This window comes from Sarcophilus harrisii, chromosome 1 (assembly GCF_902635505.1).
Source record: "Sarcophilus harrisii chromosome 1, mSarHar1.11, whole genome shotgun sequence".
Taxonomy (NCBI): domain Eukaryota; kingdom Metazoa; phylum Chordata; class Mammalia; order Dasyuromorphia; family Dasyuridae; genus Sarcophilus; species Sarcophilus harrisii.
In genome coordinates this window covers 188,660,813-188,681,397 of record NC_045426.1, presented here as the reverse complement: position 1 = coordinate 188,681,397, position 20,585 = coordinate 188,660,813, and the positions used below count along the sequence as shown (strand labels likewise).

Below are 20,585 nucleotides of genomic sequence, written 5' to 3'. Positions count from 1 at the left end.
AAGCTATTAATTTTTTTTAAATATTAAAGTTTAAAACATCACTGAGACTTTTAGGACTTTGTGTGTGTGTGTGTGTGTGTGTGTGTGTGTGTGTGCGTGCATGTGTGCACAATGAGTAGCATACATCATGAATATATTCACTGAGGTATGCAACATCAAAATCACTACTGATTATCTATTTTCCTTCACTTTCCTTACCCCATACCCAATTAATTGCCAAGTCTTGTGATTCTACCTCTGCAAAGTCTCTCATCTCTTTTTCTCTCCATTCAGATGGGTATTAGTTTAATTTCTCATCACTCTTCACTTCTTTGTCTGTTCCCATAGTCTCTTAATTGGTCTCTGCTTCCTATCTCTCTCCTTTCTGTTTCATCAGCATAAATCCAACTATCTCATTCTTCTTTTCAAGAATATTTTTGGCTCCCATTGCTTCTAGGATGAAATGCATATTTTTTAGCTTGGAACTTGAAGGTCCTTACAATCGGGCCATAGCCTGCATTTCTAGTCTGTCCACATAACTCCCATTACACCCTCTGTTTCAGTCAAACTCACATATTTGCTGTTCTTTATATTTGTTCTTCTACATCCTACTTTTTTGCCTTCACACACAAGGGTTCCACATTCCTAGAATGTTCTCTCTCATCACCTCTGCCCTTAGAATCCTATTGTCCCTCAAAGTCCAATTCAGATACTGCCTTGTATGGAAAGCCTTTCTTCTCTCTCTCCCTTCTCAAATTATATTGTTTTTAGTTATCTGTAACATCATATCACCTATAAAATATATACTCTTTAAAGTTAAGGACTATTTTTTGCTTTATTTTTGTGTGCCCAGCATCTAATAATAGTTCAGTGCCTGGAGCATGAGAGTTATTTAGTAAATGCTGTGAATAGTATCTCTCTTCAGATTTATATTGTACTTATCTGTTGTACTCATTTCTCCATTCTAACCGTCAAAGGGATAGATTAGGGGAAAGGTATAGAATGTGCCAGCTTCTTAAGGTCAAGGATAAATTTTTTGTCTTGTCTTTTTGTCTAGCATGATGCCTAAACATAAAGTGGCACTTAACAAAATGTTTACTAAAGACAAAATAAATGAGGCATACATACAGTCTATTAGCCTTTAGCATCATTCATTCCTTAAGTTGTGAGCCATATATATATATATTTGCTCTGCTTCCCTCAATCTGTCTTTATATTGAATTCACAATACATGTTGATTTAATTTAGAATATGCTTTCAAGTTTTTCCTAGAATCCCCTGCCTTGGCAATAGATCTAACTGAAAGGTGAATAAAAAAAGAGTGAATTAAAAATGTTCAGATTAAGTTGAAAAGACTTTTAGTAAATAGATAGAATTAATAAGAGAAACCAAAAATAAACATAAAAAATATTCAGTGATTAACTGAAGGAATGCGTGTTTAGAATTTTTTCCCTTTAAATTAGAAACACTTATAGTCTTCCTTGGGCTTTCTGTCTGAACCAAGATTTTAATGTCAAAATCTTTAATAACAATTAAAAATTAGTTCAGGAAGGAAAATAAACTAATTAACGTGGTCAAGGAATCATGTATGTTATTTATCTAATTGTTGAATATTCATTCATTTTAATAAATTACTTGACTACTATAGGAAATCAAAGAGAGCTAGTTATTTCCTTGTACCTAACAAAAATACCTTTGTATATAGCAAATGCTTAATAAATATTTGTTGAATTGAAGTATGCTCATGTCAGGTTTCTATCTTAACCTGTTTTGAGGCATTGGAATTTGATAAGATTGCTGAGTTTTTTGGTCATTTTCAACTGACTCACTCTGATTCTTGTATTTTTTCCTAATACAAATGAATCACAATTTTTAAAAATGTCCAGAATGAGCACATGCTTTTGGATGACCTATGTCATGATTATGACATAAATTTTGACATATTAATATCTATTTTGAGATTTTTGATGGGTTATCTCTAGGGTGTCAGAAATTTTCACTCATTAATGATATTCGATTGTTATCATAATTATCACTATATCAATGAACTATAATTTCTTTTGCATGAGAATTCCCTCTATGAGAACTCCTTTCTCCAACTCAGATCTCATATCATATACTTTCAGGGCATTCCCAAAGTCTTAAAAGATTTAGATACTTGCTTATAGACACAAAACTGTTGCATCAGAGGTAAAATTTGAACCTAACATTTTCTTACTCCAAATCTAACACTCCATTTACTGTAGCATGTTGCCTTTCAATTGTTGTAAAAATGTAACTTGTTTCTTTAAAGAGTATTCATTAAAATGTGAAATTTATTGAATATTTAATTTATTACTATATAATTGTTAAAGAACAGAAAATTCCTTAGTTAATTCAGAAGCAGAACATTTAGAAAAATCTGTCATCATTGCATAGAGCAAGAACTTCTATAATGCATCTTTTTGAATTTCTTAATGTTATTTTCTTCATTGACTTTACTTTTACTCATACCGTTCTCCAATCTGACACCATTCCAAGCCATGTTTCTTAACTCTCATTCTAATTTCTATCTTTGCTTTCTGGTTCTATTCAATTTTTGTGATCCCATGGCCCTTGCTCTCTACTTCCGTCCTTCAGCATGATTCACAGGTATGCACTGGAAGATACAAATGATGCTAAATAATATAGCTGAGAGATGCTATTCAGAGTACCAAGTGAAACAGATAACTTGGAACAGAATGGATAGCCATTAAGTTGTCTTACAGCCTCTAGTAGTGCATAAAAAGCAAAGACTGGGGCAAAGAGTGAGTAAAAGAATGAAAAGCTGAACTATTTATTTTTTTCCCAAACCCTAGCAACCAATTCTATTCTATAGTTATATTCTACAGTAAAGGATTTTCTGCACGTACACAACCTGTTAATCCTTTTACTCAAGAATCTAGCCAACTGAATCCGAAATGGGTACAGTTTTTTCAGAGTTTAATGTTACATTAGATCAGATAATGCTATGACTGAAATGTTTTGGTATTAGAGGAGCCAGAGAGATAGATCAGAGTTTTTCCATCAGTGATAGTATCAAGAATGAGATAGTTTTTTCAAGTTTGCAAAATTACATAGTATTTCAATTTCTGTACTTTTGACTAATCAGGCATTTTTCATATGAAATAACTGTAATGTACATATGGTTTTTCTATCTAGTTTTGTTAAATTTGCTATAACCTCCTCCCCAATCCCAACTTTTGTTTTACTGACCTCAGCCATCACAGTAATACAGTAATACAGATACGTGTATTTTTAACAACAAAGGCTATCAACATTCTTGTTAAAAATTTTTAGAATTTTTTAGAGCAGCAAGATTGCATGTTATTTTCCTGTAACTGTGTTGATTACCTTAGATTTGTTGAAGAGCCATTAGTTAAAAAATAAAAATTACACAAAATGAGAAAGTACTTTATCAGATAGCTTTAGATTACCCATTGCCAGAATGTTTTATTTATATGACATTGAATTTATTTTTCATGTTGTGTGATTCAATAAAATAAAATAAAGAATAAGCTAGTACACAATTTAATAATTAACATGAAGCATTAAATCACAGCACTAGTCTGTGCCTTTAAAAATGATATTGTATTGTAGGTCAAATTTTTACTGTTACAGTACTGTGTTGATAACCAATATTGATTTTAAATTTTTTACATTATAAAAGCAGAAAACATAAAAGACTGAAATTTTGATGAGGAAATACTGCTGAGACAGCATTAACAATGAATTGAATTAACATTAAGTAGTGTTCAGTGAGAGAAGGTGTGCATATGTAGACTATATAAAGAAACAAAAAAGATACTTTTATTCAGAATGCCAACAAACATTAATTTGGTATCTAAAGTATAGTTTGCTATAATCTCTTATCAGATGACAAAGGTTATTTAGGATTCTTTAAGTGCAGTATTGCATTTTTTCTAGAAATTGTTTATAGAAATAGTTAACAAATGATAGCCAAATTTATTCAGGAAAATTGTTCGTTTCCATTGATATGAGAAAAATTTGGAAAGTAAAAGACAGCTGATACAAAGTAATAGTGAATATATGACAAAGAAATTCAGGACTGCTATTTATTGTATTTTACTGTAATTTTTCATTAAGCATTTTCTCAATCACTATTTCAAATTAAGTTCAGTAGTATTAGCAGATTAAACTCTTTTGTCTGTTCCTTTTATTCCAAACTATTATTTTCTAACCCCTTTATCTTGCCTGCCACTGATGAATTCTTTACACCAATCCATTCTTTATTTTCAGAACTCATTTATTTTTTCATAGAAATAACATTCTTTGGAAAAAAGTTAAGGTGTAATAGTTTATTGACATAAAGTAATATATTAGAAACCAAAATGATATTGATAGACTCTAAAGAAAAAGACTTTTGTGTGTATTGGAGTCTGCAAGGAATTACAAGATCATAGTGTGAAAGCAGGATAGTTAAATTGGATATAAAACGAAAGAACTCTGACAAGTCAAAGAAAGATTACTTTCTTTTCTGATGTACAATCCACTGAAAATTAGTGGATGTTAGTCCTTAAGTAGCTAGTGGTGAACCCCAGGTACCATCTTCCCTGAAGCACAAAAATAGGAAGTCTAAGAAACTTGTAAAAGATATCCTCAGGGATTCCTACCTTTTTTCACTATGATCCCTTTAATCCTTGAATTGTCAAACCACATGGAAAATAATAGGGCTTTCTTGTTCTAAGACTTAATAGTATTATATTTAAAGGAAAATTTGAGGTCTTTCCATATTTCTAGATAAGGGAAGAGTGTTTTCAGTTGTGTAAAAAAAAATTCCAAACAAGAAGTAAGTTTGTGTTTCCTTTTTGATATAATATTATCATCTCTGACTAAGCAGGCTGCACTCAATTAAAAAAAAAAGAAATTACAGCCAATATTTTATTTTCCCTTTTGGAAACAGATGATTCAACGAGAAGCAGATGTAAAAAATAAGGTAACTGCTGTGGCGTTGACAGACTCTGTTCACAATGTGTGGCATCAAGAAGCTGGCAAAACTATTCGGGAATGGATGAGAGAGGTGAGACTGAATTTTTTTAAGTGCTGAGATGAATTGGGTAGGTGTGAGTCTTTCCATCTTGAGTCCCTACCTCCTACTACCCTCCCTGCAGCCTCCATTACTATGGACAGAACATTCAGATTCTAGAGTAAACAGCAAAGCACAGATATGATTGAAATAATCAGAGGACATCTGATTTTAAATAATTTTTTCCAAAGTTCATTTGTTTTTCTTCCCTTTATAAAATTATGCATGCATATAATAAGAGCTATGGTTAAAGAAGGTCTCACTGTTAGATTTTTTTTTAACCCTTGATGTTTAAATTTGGCACCAGCTGTTAAGCATAGTGCCATTTAATTGCAACGAAGAGGCTTAATGTAAGCTCTATCTTATCCCTTTCTTACTGAAAAGGAGGTCAGCGTACACCACTCCTAAATGGATTGGCTGGCTATTGCCAGTAGGGGGAGAAGATATAATAAGCAGGAATGGGTATAAGCCAGACCCCAGAGCTCAGAAGAATACAGGAACTGGCCATGGTCCAGCCTACGACTAAGAAAGCTTTTTTTTCCACTGTTTCTAAGGGTAAATGAACCTGAAAATTAGTTTGAACTCATTGAACATGCTCCTGTTTTGTTTTCTCAACTTTCATCTCATTATTTCCCTTTATAATATTACAGGTATCTGACTGAACAAATACCTTTTCCTTATTTGTATTTACTTTTTTTTGGATATCATAGCTAATTGGCATGCCCTATTCACACCCTCAACTCTTTTACCATTAAATTAGCTGCATTTTTAATCACTTGATAGTCCTGGATTTCCTCCAGTTACTTACATTCCGATAATAAGGCCATCAATACTTCATTCAGTCAGCCCTTTATCATAAGAAATGTATAGTAAAGAAGTATGCCAGTTATGTGGTGCTGTGAGGACCAAAGAGATAAATAAATCTATCCTTTAGTTCTTAAAAGGAATCTGCCATATAATTCCATAGTTTGGCAAATTATTTCAGTAACTAGTAATTTCATTGTTATTCTTTTATATCAGATAACTCAACTTTACTCTTCAGCAAATAAATTTCTGCTAGAATTTTTTTCTTTACTTTCCTCCTATACTGCAAACCTATATCATTTTTTCCCTCTTCTAACATCCAGGTATCTTTTAGCATTATTGTTTTTTTCGTGTCTCTCTGCAATTGAATAGCTATATTCCTAATTGATTTTTCCCTGGTTCCTTGAATTTTTTTGAAAGGATCATCCTTTTTTTTGTGGCATGTCTGATTATCCCTGGATCTTAATATTATGACCAATTCAATTTTTTTTCCTGGCAATATATGTCCCAGATTATATATTTTCTACTTCTTTCAGGCAAGTTATCATTGCTTATATAATACAGCCCAATTGTGTCCAATATATATGTCTTTCCAAATTCCTTTATGACACTGAGATTGTTGTGTTACTTGATTTATAACCATATAGCATCACCAGAATAATACAAATGCCAAAAAGATAGCCATTTATTTAAGAGAAAGTTGGTGTCATTGATTAAAACTAATGCAACTCTGAACTTAGCTCATTGTTCATCTACAGTGCCTGTAAAACATGTTTACTGATAGACTAACTCAAGGGGCTGACCATTCAGTTATATGTCATAATCTGGGTAGTATCCATTCTTTAGTAGTTTATCTTTTCCTCTGAAGATTTCTAGCCTGATTTCTTTAGAGTACCCTTGGATGTCATTGAGAAGGTGCTGTGATATTATTATTAATCAATACTATTAACATATGTAAACAAAAGTGTCTGGAGAATCTCACTATCATTAGGGAGTCACATTTGTATTTGGATTTCATATAGCATATTCATTCATCCATTTGTCAAACATTTATTTAATCACTTTCTTTCTGCTAGACAAAAGAAAACACAAAACAGAAATAAAATGGTTCCTTACTCACAGGGAGCTTACATTAATGTTGGGGGAAAATCATAAGTATCCAGATAAGTGAATTCATAGTATGTAAAAAGTTATTTGTAGGAGGGAGTCATTAGTAACTGGTGGTAGAGAAAAATAAATAAATGTTTCCTGTAAGAGATAGCTCTTGATCCTTGAAGGAGGATAAAGATTCCAAGAGAGCAGAAATGAGAAGGGAGTATGAAAGACAGCCTTTTCAATGGCACAGAAATATACTTTTGTATGGGAAGCAGCAAGTAGGGCAGTGTGGCTGAAATTTAAAATGTGAAAGGCAATAACATATAATAATGCCAGAATGGAGGACTGCAGTCAGATAGTAAAAAACTGCAACTATGAAACAGAAAAATTTGTTTGTATTTTAGTGGGTAGGCAGTAGGAAGCCACGGGAAAGTAGATATGGCAAGGATTCGAGAATGGAGAAATTTAAGAAAGAGAAGTCAATTTGGCACCCACTGCATTAGTCCGGGTAAGAGCTTATAAAGGCCGGAGGTAAGGTAAGGCCTTTCTCTAGGAGTGTAAGATGCTCTTGACAAATGCCTCCCTATTTTGTGTTTCGCTTGATATTGACAATCATTGTACTTTAGTTTTATGTTTGCATGTATTTAGAAATCTTGTATGATCTTAATAGTTATATGGGAGACTTCACCAAGAAGTGAGAGCCTTAAAAGTGCATTTTGATCTGCCAAGTTTAATGTGTTTTTTTTTTTTATAATGAACAATATAATAATAATAAATACAGCAGGATCTCTTATTCGCTATACCTCTCAGCCAGTTGGCAAACAGCATCTTAAAAAGAAGATAATCTGCAAAGGGATAGCTGTTAACCTGCTGCAGAAACCATTATCATAGAGATGGAAAAAGTAGTATAAGGGTCAGTAGTTATTATTGATTATTACTTTTTTTTTTAGTATTAGAGGAAAGAACAGAAACTGGACTTAGAATTTCATTGGTCCAGGGAACTTCCAGATGAAGGAACTACCTCTACTAATGCAAGTTGTCACCCTTTTTGCACCTATAATCCTATAGAGGATTGCCTAGAGCACTGAAAAGTGAAGTAATTTTCCCAGGATTCCATAGTCAGTATGTTTCAGAAGTAGGGCTTAAATCCAAATCTTCTTAGCTTTGAAGCTAGCTCTCTGGGCCTCTTTTTTTGTTATTCATGTCATCAATTTTCCTACTCTTTAGATTTTCTCTCTTTTGAGATATCTTAAAAATGGATTTTTGAGAGACAATAATCTTTGCTTTTCTTAAAAACACACAGAAGATCATGAAAAATAAAATTATTGGTTTACCCTTCATCTGTATTACATACTCTGTCTGAAATCATTTCTAAGTAAAGGAAAGGAATATTGAAAACTTTTTTTCCAGTGCTATTTTATGATCACAACTATAGGAAATGTTAATGGTTGGGAACCCATGGGAACAAGTTTGAAAGCTGGTGAAGGAAAAGCATTCAGAAAAGTAGGCAAGCTGGCTTTCCTGGCCAGGAAGAATTCAATTCAGTTCAGGTCATTAAATACTTATTAGATGTTTTCCATGTGCAAGTTATTAGAAGGTCTTCTGAACTTTGGTTTTATATCCCTCACATCTCACCATTGATCTCTCACCTGGTAAATCCAGTGCTGATTTCTGTGACCATCCTCCATCTCTTTTGATAGTTTTGGCTAGCTCCCCTCTTTTAGATGATCTCATCTCCCCTGAATTTCCTGGCACTACTTTCTATATATTTTCCTCCAATCTGTTCCCTCAGCTTCTTTTGCTGTTACTCCCTGCTCCAAATCAGATCTCAGGGGTCATGCCTGGGAGGAATTAAGCCACTCAGCTCTGACCTTCATTAGACTATGTAGTATCATCTTCATTCACTCCCACCCTCAACTCCCACCCTGATGATTTTCTCCCTTGAAACAATCAATAAGCATTTATTAAGTACTTAATATGTGCTAAGCACTGTGCTAATAAACATTGGGCATACACAAAAAGTAAAAAAACATGAGCCCTGATCACAAGGTGCTCATGTTATTAAAGAAAAGACAAAATGCAACTATGTACATATTAAATATATTCATTGTAAATGGGAAATGATAAGAGAGAATCCAGGAGAAGCCCTCTTACAAAATAAAAGATATCAGAGGAGCTTGCCGTCTCCAGTTTTAAAAGTTGCCACTAAATCTGGGCCTCTGAAAAGGGCATGGTCAGACTGCCCTATTGTTCCACTCAGCAACTATTAAAGCTTAAAACTTTTGGAGCATCTTTGTATGTTCTCTCAAATGTATATTTTTCGAAGACAAGGATTCAAGTTTTTGTAATTGCATTCCCAGAACTTGACATAGAGCTTGACATTAAATTCTGCCTTTCATTCATTCATTCCTTTGCTATATCTTAATGCAACTCTTAAATTCTGTTATGCCCCATATCTAGAATTCCATCCTTCTTTACCTCTCTATCTTAGAATCTTACCTTTCCTCAAGACTTATTTCTCTTGTCCCACCATCTTAGTCAGACATATAGCACTTAGTGACAACTATGTGAAACCTTTCACTCCAGTTGTTATGCTCTCTTCTGTTCCTATTATTTTGTATTTACTTAACTCACAGGTTATCTGCCTATTTAATATAAGCTTCTTGAGAGCAGGGACTGTTTTAATTTTGTCTTTACTTATCCAGTACATAACAAAATACTTTGCACATGATTGGCAATTAATAACTGCTTATTCAGTTGAATTTTATCTTCTAATAATACTCAAAGCTTATTTTTATGTAGCACTTTCTCAATAGGATCTTTTCCCAACCATTTATATCATTGGTTCCCGTGAGGTCAGTAGTGTAAATATCATAATACTCGGATTATGGATGAGGAAACCAAGACTCTGCCTGATGATGACTTGTCCTAAATCACACAATTAATAAATGGTGAAGCCAACAAATCATACCCATTTTCCTGGATTCCAAGACTAGTATTCTTTCTATTCAATGTCACATTTCTATTCTACTCTCTGTATGTTCTTTCTAACTTGTTAGTGCCATACCATGTTTGCCTTTCTAATATATGACAATTAATGAACCCAACATGTAGCAAAGAGAAGGTACTTTCTTTCCTGGGATCTGATAGGTGGTAGTTAGGAATGAGAAGAAATGACAGGATTATCTTTTGGTTATTTTACCAACATTTCCCTTAAAGCATTCATTTTGGGGATTAGTTCAATATCTGTGAGATTTTGCAAATATCCTTTAATTTATATTGATGATTTCTATTTCAAAATAATACCTATATTGATTTCCATGAAAACAGTAGTCTATTTCTAAGTACAACAACATTATTTGTGAATAAGGAATATTAATTATTCATATTTCCACTGTAAATGAAGTACAATTCCTCTTAATATTTGTTCCTTTTTTTTTTTTTTTTTTACTAAACTTTGTTTTAATTTGGTTAGAATTTCTTACTGCCATTTTTTCAGATCTTCCTGATAATGTTGAAATCTTGGGGAAGAGTTCTCATTTCTTTCCCACAGTTGGTTTAAACTGAGACTTGTCTCCAGTTGACATTAAATCCAGATGGAAGACTGTTGACAAACACATCTTCTTGGGTAAAGGAAAGATAGGAAGAAGAGAAAACATTTCAGCAAGTTTTGTTCTCCTGATTTCTAGGATTAATTAAACTAAATGAAAGAATTTCCTTGTTTTGTTATAGTAGTGGCCCCATGCAACTCTCAGCCATAATTTTTATTTTTTGTGTTAAATGATTCTGGGCTTTGAACTCTGAAAATAGGGAGGATGATTTAATCTTAAATCCTTTAAATATCACTGAATGTCCAACATGCCCTTTAGGCAACCATATCTGAGACTTATCTTTATATAGGTAGGGAATATTTGTAGTAATTATCTGTTTTTCTTACATATACTTTGGAAATGCAGACTGGCTGCTTCCTATCCCATCATACTCATAAAAGAGATAAAAGGACATAAGCCTATATTCTCCCTATCGTTTCTTTATTAGGTAGTCTTTCCATTTTTTTTTTTTTTGACAAAGTTAAAAAAGACCATTCTGTGTCTTGATCACTGAATGGGTATTGTATCAGTCAAAGTGAAACCTGGGAAAGACCTTAGCTTAAAACAGCCAAGCTCTCTTACTACATGTAGGGCCATCTCTAGTGGTCTTGATCTATATCTTGCCTCTGAACCCAAATGGTTCAGAAGAGAAAGTGAGACAGGTGACCTTGTACAGCTCTCCCTCACTTCAATCCAATTCCTTTGCATGTCATGGCATCACCTCCTTGATGTAATGGTCCTCATTGAGAACCAAGGATAAACAACAAGTTACTACTTACCCCTTGATGAAAAAGTTCTGAGAACTGAATAAATAGCTGCCTATACAAGACTATTATTAGTCTTATATGTGTTATATGATTCTGGGCTACCGTTCAGCCCACACAAATAAAAATGTCCAAGTTCCTAATGTCTAGAGAACATAAGTAACCCATTGTAACCCCTAGCACTTCCACTTTCTAAGCACAGTTTCCTGGGTGTGACATGTATTAGATTTGCTTCATGGTTTTTTCTTAATGACAGCATTTTCTTCTTCGGTTGTTTTCATTTATTTTTCCAAAAGAGATTTTAAAAAACAACATAAGTCAAACTTTTGGTATCTTGTGATATGGAATTAACTTTAAACAACAAAACCAATTAAAGCACACATTTACAACTATTTACATTTAAAAAATGAATTCAGACATAAAAATGTTCTTAACAGTTTCTTAGCTCTGTGTCTGCTTCCTTTCTCTTTGTTTATTCATTTACCTCTGTATTTGTGTATGTATTTATTCCTCTGCATTTTCATAGTTGTATTTGTGTTGTGCTGTTTCTGCTTTCTTCCCTTCATATATCTTTCTAAGTTTTTTATGTTCCTCACATTTTATAATTGTAATTCAATAGAATACTATATAAAGGCAACGTGGGCATGGTGCATCAAGTGTTAGGAGTTTTTCAGACATGAGTTCAAATTCCAATTCCAACAGTTATAAATTCTGACCCTGGGCAAATCAGTTAACCTCTGTCTGCCTTAGAAAATTCATTTATCATAAAAAGGAAGGGATTTCTCATACAGGGAATTTACTGTACTAATGAACATATATTTTAAGTGAACATAAAATTTTATTCCATTAATATAGAATATTTAGCACTTCACCAGTTGTTGGACAACTACAGATAATACAAATATGCATATCTGTGGGACTATATATGTGAGTGTGTATGCATAAGATGTCCTTAATGTTTACAGCATATTTAATGTGCATTTTAATAGCCTTTTTCTTTAAGATAAATATCTTACAATCTAGGTCCCAAAATGGGGTTATTGGATCAAAAGATACGACTATATTTGTGACTTTTGTTGTACACTGCCAGATTATTCTCCCAGTAGATTCTATCAGATTATAATTTTTCAGCACTTTTTTCCACAATGCTGCCAATATTAAATTTTGTCAATTTCTGTTATTTTTGTCCATTTGTGGTACCTCACAATTTTTTAAAATTTGAATTTCCTTAGTTAGGTTGATCAGTTTTTCAAGTGATTGTGTCTAATATGTCTATTCAAGATGTGTTACAAATTGCCTATTTATATCAATTAACTCTGGGGCAGCTAGGTGCTGCAGTAGATAAAGTACTGGGCTTAGAATCAGGAAGACTCATTTTTATGAGTTCAAATCTAGCATCAGATACTTACTAATTGTGTGATCCAGGGAAATCACTAAACCTTGTTTGCCTCAGTTTCCCAGCTGTAAAATAAGCTGGAGAAGAAAGTGGCAAACCACTTCATTATCTTAGTCAAGAAAATCCCAAAGGGGTCACACATTTAGACATGACTGAAATAACTGGATAACAACAAAGTCCTTTAACCATTTTACTAATGTAAACTTCTATATATACATCTTAGGAGCTTTTAAAGATATATTGCTTGTAAGAATGAATGGAGTCTATCTAAATCTACCCTCCTTTAGTAATAGAAGCCTTAAAATTTATTTCGTAGTACTGATTCCAAGATATGTTGGACTTATCTCTTTGGAAATATCATTTAAGTATAGAATATGATTTTAATTCTATTATGCTAACTTAACGATGAATGGAATTTCAAAATTTAACCTTATTGATATTTAAGATAATTTGACCGATATTGATTACCAGTTTCTAAACCTTTTCTCCCTTCCCCCATAAAGTAGTTTTATTAGATTTTTAAAGATTGCTTCACTTACATTTGTTTTTTATTTTACTTATTTGTTCAGAACCACTGAGGGGAGTAGGAGGAAATTGTTGACTTTTTAAAAATTTTGAGATATTTGTTTATTGTTTAAAAGCACAAATTAGGTTTATTTATGTTATTTGAAATTGAAAATAATACTGTCACTTCAGCCTTTAAATCTCCTATCTGGGATTGATGAGTTAAAGGGGAATTTGTAACACATACACACTCTGCCTCTGTCTCTCTATCTCTCTGTCTTTCTGTCTCTGTCTCTCTCTCTATTTCTGTCTCTGTCTCTTTCTCTGTCTCTCTCTCTCTCTTTCTCTGTGTCTCTGTGTCTCTCCCTTTAAGAAGGAACTATAGATTTGTGGGGCTGTTTTCTCTAGTAATTTGCTTCTCTTTTGAAAACTGAAGAAATGTTAAATTTATGACTTCATTTACCATGATTTGTTAATTAACAAATAAACAAATTTGGGTTTCCTCTGCAATTACTAAGACCCCTTTCTTTTATTAGTCCACTAATTCTGGATTTAACCTTAACAGTTAGACCAAAGCTGATGAAAATAAAGCATCACCTGTGACAGTCTGACAGTTCTGACTTAACTGTTAAAAATATAAAGGAATTTGCCCCTATAAACTGTCAGAGAATTTCCATTTTCTTTGAGAACTCAAAGCCCTAAAACTTACTGCAAGATTAAAAACTAAAATTTCAACTCTATATCATTTGGCTCTTTACAACTTGATCTTAAATATTTGGGCTAAAGCAAATTTCATTATAGTTACTTTCATTTCAGTCACTTAAAGCCAATCATAAGGAAAAATCATTAATGAAGTTTATTAACATTCATTAGTATTAGAAAATTTCTTATAAACAGTATTTTTACATTTATGAAGTGTAGGTGAGAATTATTAAGACTGAGATATCACCTGGGTAATATCTAACTTTCATCAGATTTAGGGGAACTTGTAGAATGAATAATAATTAAAATATATACCTAATCGCTGCCTGTCTGTCTGTAGTGCTAATTGCTGTCATTGAAAGACTGAATTGTTTAAAAAAAAAAAGTATTCTTCATTGAAGCTATCTCTCCTGTATCATTGGTGGCCTATTTTTAGTACCTATAGAAGTCATGATTTTTTGAATTTATTAGGAGCTGTGATGAATGATAAAACAAATCATCCATTTACATATCTTGACACTGCTTTGGAGAATACTTATTTCTTACAGGCAAGTGTCACATTGTATATAAAAGCTGGCTAATTGTGTGCTAATTTTCTGCATTATCTAGAATTCTCTGATGTGAGGCTCTATCAGTGGCAATATTAATTTTGCTTATTTCAAATGAATAAAATACCTTATGAAAACTCTACTTCTTTATATTTTCCACAATCGTACATTGTGTAACTACATTCAGCTGTTAATTAAGATTAGGAGTGCATATTATAGAATAGTTTCTACTTTAAACCGTTAAGCTTTTGTGAAACATGAAAATACTTGGGGTTTTTTTCATCCATTTTAAATTTTAAAAGAGAAAAATAGCATTTAAGAACATTACTGGATGGTGTGTTTGTTTTCATGTTTTTTTTTTTTCCACACAGTTCAATAGTTTCATTGATCTACTGTTTCTTACAAAAATCTGCCATGCTTTGTGAACTTCACTTTCTAATCTCATACAGCAACCCTTCCTTTATGTTATTCCTGCTCTCCCTGGTCCCAGAACAGTAGGGTTGCCTTGACAAATCTATTCAAAAGCCATTCCTCGGCCTTTATTGGTGGGGACTGGGGCCTTTGAAATTCTCTTCTCACTGCAACACAGCTGACATCTTCTTCCAGACAGAATGAATTAAGGAAATACAATAAGACACTTGATCTACCAGTCAAGGATCTTTCCACAGTGAGAACGGATTCCATGGTGCACAACTAGAGCAGCAAGCATCTAAAAATACACAATACATGCTTGTTTACTAGAATAGCAATTGACCATTTTTCCAAACATGATTGATGGGATGATTTCTTAAAAATCTGTCTGGAAATTCATGTTTTTTTACCCAAAGAAATTTAAAAAGCAAAGTCATATGAAACTGATAGCGTTTTAAAAAGACTAGACTTTTAGATAAAGATTTAAACTATATATGGAAGGAAAGAATGTGCAATTTTTCTCTTATTTCATTTATTTGAGCTATAAATCATCACATCCTTTTATAGGTAAAGCTTTAAAATGACAAGCTTTGAATTCTAAAACAAATATCTGGAATTTCTTTTGGACTATTTAAAATTTTGAATAGGGTTAAGTTAAATTCATTTAGTCCAACTTCTTAAGTGTAACGATAAATTTAATTTTGGAATCCCCATTAAAATAATAGAACAGAAATTTATTTGTTTCTATTCACATAGTCAAATAAGTAATTTTAATCAGAAAGAGAAAATGTAACATCATTCTCATTATTCTGTTTATTCCTTTTGTTTATGACTGCATAGTCAGCCTTTCAGTAACAGCAGCTTGGATTGTCACTCACTGATTATATGTCCCCTTCATATGAGCAAAGGAGTAATAGCAAGTTGTTTAGACTACTCTTTTGTATTCATGATCAACGATTGCCAAATGTTTGTAAAGGCAAGTGTTTTAAATAAACTATTTGGAAGATAAGGAAATACATTTTTAATGGTTGATTATTGAAAGGAAAAAATTAATCTTTGGACCCTAAATTTTTTTCTTGCTTTAGATTATTAGTTCATCAGAAAATTGTCTTTGTTACCTTGCAGAACTGTTGTAATTGGGTGTCTAGTTCAGAACCATTAGATACATCAGTGGAGTCCATGTTGCCTGACTGCCCTCGAGTCTCTGCAGGTAGGTGTACTTAGGCACCTTCTATGGGTACATGCATGGCTACACACATACTTGTGTGGGTAGCTGCTTTCTTTTATAGGTTTTATTTTGTTTTAATTATGTCATTTCTTTTAGTATTCAATTTGCTGTTTTTTCCATGTTCATATATTTGGTTTATGATTTTGAACTATACAGTCATCCTTATATAATTTTTTTTCATTCTTATCTTGTTCTTCCTTTTCTTTTTTGGGGACAGATAAGGTTTTTTTTATTCTGATAAGCTCCAGATTTGGAAATTGAAGTATATTTGGTTCATAGCAAAAGACTGCATTTTCCCTTTAAAAATAGGCTGTAATATCAAAGAAATACCTGAACAAAGGAAAATCCATTGGTGAAATATGTAAAATTATAAATCAGAAATGTTAAGATAGCAGACTATGTGTTCTCTCTTAGAATTATGAAACAATAACATTCTACATTGCAAATAATAAGAACAATTCTTAATTATTATATGATTCTAATTGTATTCTCAATTAACTATGCAAAATATAGAAATAAAGCAATATAAAATTTTTGAATAGTTTTACATTAATCAGTAATGCAGAATTTTATAAATGAAAAAAGTAGAAAGCACCTCAAAATGTAGAAAGTTGACACTGAAACTTGTGTACACACAATATGCATGTACATGAGCAACAAAAACATAAATTGAATATCCCTTTGAGACATATCATAAGAGAGTTGTATGTGATACTAAAAAGTTTGTGATACTTAATGAGAACATCCAAGGAAAGATGGCGAAGCCCCAGAGTAGGTAAAGAACACTTAATAAAGAATGTATAAAAATTGAACAGGGTCTTGAAGAATAAGTAGAAAGTAGTTCCTAATAGGTAATGAGCAGTGTATGATGCTTTTGTCACTGGGTGGTCCTGGGTTTAAAATGCTGTGCTTTCAGGACCTATTTACTTGGATCACTTTGTGGGCAATTTGGAAGCTGTTAACAGGGCAGCTAAGTGGTATAGTGATTCAGGAAGAGCTGAGTTTGCATCCTGCCTCAGACAGTAACTACTTGATCCTGAACAGGTCACTTAACCCTGCTTGCCTCCGTTTCCTTACCTGTAAAATGACCTGGAGAAGAAAATGGTAGACTACTACAGTATTTTTGCCAAGAAAAGCCCAAATACGGTCACAGAATAGGACATGACTGAAAATAAATGAACAGCATCAGAACCACTAGGTTAAGCCTAGATATAACCATGGGGACCAGGCAGGTAGACTTATCCCAACTTAGATTAGTCAGAGAGATCATCATCATCATAAATCTAGTGCTGGAAGATGAAGAAGCTAAGGCCAAGAGTACTCAAATAACTCAGGATTATACGGATGCTAAGTGTCAGAAGTAGGATATTTAGGCAAGTCAATTATGGTTTAAAAATAAAATTAATTAAAACAAAATATCTCTTTTAGATATCTTCACTCTATAGACTTCGATTCCCTCTAGTATATTAAACCTTTACTTCTTGCCTATAAACTTAATCATGACAAAGTTCTTAATTTCACCTCACCACTTTCCCTAACCTTGTTTCCGCCTTTCCCCTAATTGTCCAGTTCCTTCTGTCTCTTTCTACTTTATCATTTTTCTCACTGTGATTTTTTTCCCTCCATAAACTTGACTTAAAATGGAAAAAGGAGTTTTCCATTATTTTCTTTGTGTGTATCTGCGCACACATGCACATGTGCACATATATTTTCATTGTATCTCCCATGACTATCTTTTAAGTCAATATATTTTCTTTCCATTTGGCCCACTTAGCCTACTTAATTTCCTGCCCTTTGATGTAAAAGTTAATTTTCATGAAGCTGCTTCAGATTATTCAAGGAAAGTTCTTTCAAATCTACATTTTACAAAGAGGCTATGACTTTTTTTTTCTGGAACATTTTAGACTATTTGAACAGTGCAGAACCATTTTAAAACCAATATATATTGATTTTCCTCAGAGTCCATGAAGGTATATTTGTTTCTTTGTTTTAGGTAAGAACCTAAGATAGAGGATGACAGTAGAAGTAAAGATAAAAGAATGGACACACAATCCATTATGAAGGAAAAACAGATGAAATTTGAAGAATAAGTAGCAATAGGAGCTTGTTTATATAGTATCACTCTTTATGTCTCTCTTCATTACTTTGTTAACTCTTAAGTCACTTTCTCTAGCTACAAAATAAGCCAAGCTCTTATTTGTTATATTTGTAGTATTTACCAACTGTGATGGTGTAAATCCTTACATTGAAAATTTAACAATGAACTTTCTTGAGTCAATGCAAACTGACTCCAGCACATCCCTAGGGATATCATCCTTTTGGTTGAAAATAATTCCATGAGAGCTACTTTAACATCACTATATCAAGGATCTTTGCCTTCATCAGTGTGGGTATCTTCCATCTTTATTATTGCAGACTGCTATCACAGTCTTCGTGAGTTACTGTAGTTCAAAAAAAAATCATCCCTTGATGACTGCTTTTTGGTTATGAGTCTCCTTGATCTAAGGTGATCACAGATTGAGGCATAAGTCCTATAAATGAGGGATCTATCTTTGAAGTTTGTCTTTATTAGGACCCTTCAGAGTTTGAACTATGCTGGCATTGCTCTCAGGAGCTCTGCACCATTTCCATCCTGCAATAATTGAGAATAAAGCTTCAGTGAATTAGATCTGTAATATTATATGTTTCAAAAGTACATATTTAAATAACTATTTTTATTCCCATTATAATTATTTTAGTCTGTCTCCCTTGAAATTCCAAAAATTATTTTAGGTCTATGGCTCATAATAGCTTCATTTTGTGAATGGCATGAATATTTATTTCAAAAGCACATATAGCAAATTTCTTTAATAGTCCTTAAAATATCATTGTCATTGACTTCTATCTAGTACAGTAAGCCTATTCTAGAATTTTCATGAATGAAACTGTAATTCTTTAGCAATCTACAACCATGCATTAGAAGTATTATACTTTGTACTTAAAATAAGATTTTCAGCTAAATTCAACAAACATTATTAAATGCCTGTTGTGTATCAAAGGCATAATGGTTAGATATTTGTATATAACTAAAAAAAGAGATTCTTTGCCTTTAAGGAATTTATGTTCCACTGGGTAACATGCCACATGTTCACAGAGAAATAGAAACAAAGTAGTTTTAGGAAAAAGAAAATGTTCACATTTCAGGTAGGGAGTACATTCCAGACATGGGAGAACTTGTGAAATGCACAGAAGGGAAATAGATAATCAAGTTTGGGAATCAATGAGTGGTATAGTTTGTCTAAAAAACAGAAGTGTACAGTCTTTGAAAAATAGTAATATAAAATAAATCTAAAAGACATTGTTGTAATAATGTCTCAAATATTAAACTAATTTTTATTTTGTTCTAAGAAGTAAGAAGAAGCCAATGAAGACTTTTGAGTGGAGTTGTAACATTTACAGACAGGTGCCTTAGGAAAATTATTTTGACAGCTAGGTAGAGAATAGATTGGGAAAAGGGGAGACCAGAAGTAAGTGACCATTTAGGAGGCTACTAAATGATCTCCGTAGTCAGGAAGTGACAGGGTACTATTGATTTAAGAGTTGGAATGGAGAAAAAAGGTACATATGTGAAAAATATGGAGGTAAAACTGATCGAGCATGTAGGGAGTCAGGGATGATTCCAAGGTTATAAGGATGGATGACTGGAAAGATAGTGTATCCTCAACAGAATCAGAGAGGAGATTTGAAAGGAAATAAGATGAGATATTCAAGTATATCTATCCAGTTAGCTGATATCAGTTTTCAGAAAAGAAATTTTGGCTAGTTAGACTTCTGTGAGTAGAAATGACAAATGAATAGTGGGAGCTTATGAGCTAAGGGAAACTATAGCTGGGAATAGAACCTGGGAATAGAACCTTCAAAATAAGCTGTGCTTGAAGTGTGTGAGAGAGATAATGATCAACCAAGAAAACTGGAAAGAATTAGCCAGGCAGGTAGAAAAAAGCAAAAAGTAATTATAGAAGAGAAATTAGAAAATGTGGAAGTTAAGGAGAAGAATCTGTCTATGAGGAGGGAGTAAGCAACAATATCAAAATGCATAGAAAAGTTAAGTCAAATTAGAGATGACCTAGATAAAGGCCATTGGAATTAGCAGTTAGGAGTTTAGCAGGTTGAATAAATAAAATTCCTAATTATAAGGGGTTAAAAAATAAATGGCTGATGAAGGCAGTGGATTCAAATGATTTTTTTCCTCAGCTTTTAGCTGTGAAAGAGAAGGATAGAGAAAGGAGGAAAACTCCTCTAGTTTAAGGAGTAATATCATCAAGAGGAGGTATTTTCTAAGAAACCTGGACAGGTATGTTTGCAGGTAAGAAAGAGTCAGGAGATAAAGAAAGATTAAAGAGGAGGAAAAGGAAGGGAATGATGATTGTCAATAAGGTGATTAATATATTGTTTTAATTACATTTCTGAGAATTAATTCTATGCATTTGGAGGGAGAGGGGAAAGTTAAGGATGATTCC

The 20,585-nt window shown here is 32.8% G+C and overlaps 1 protein-coding gene across 3 annotated transcripts in view; it reads left to right on the top strand.

Moving 5' to 3' along the window:
- The window catches only part of FAM172A (family with sequence similarity 172 member A), a 501,056-nt gene that overhangs the window by 347,170 nt on the left and 133,301 nt on the right, over window positions 1–20,585 (top strand). For 2 of the 3 annotated variants that reach the window (XM_031967592.1, XM_031967603.1), the window contains 2 exons: window positions 4,922–5,038; window positions 15,984–16,068. In XM_031967592.1, coding sequence (XP_031823452.1) covers window positions 4,922–5,038; window positions 15,984–16,068 — 202 coding nt within the window. The remainder of the gene's footprint in view (window positions 1–4,921; window positions 5,039–15,983; window positions 16,069–20,585) is intronic. The other variant, XM_031967600.1, reaches the window with a different exon arrangement.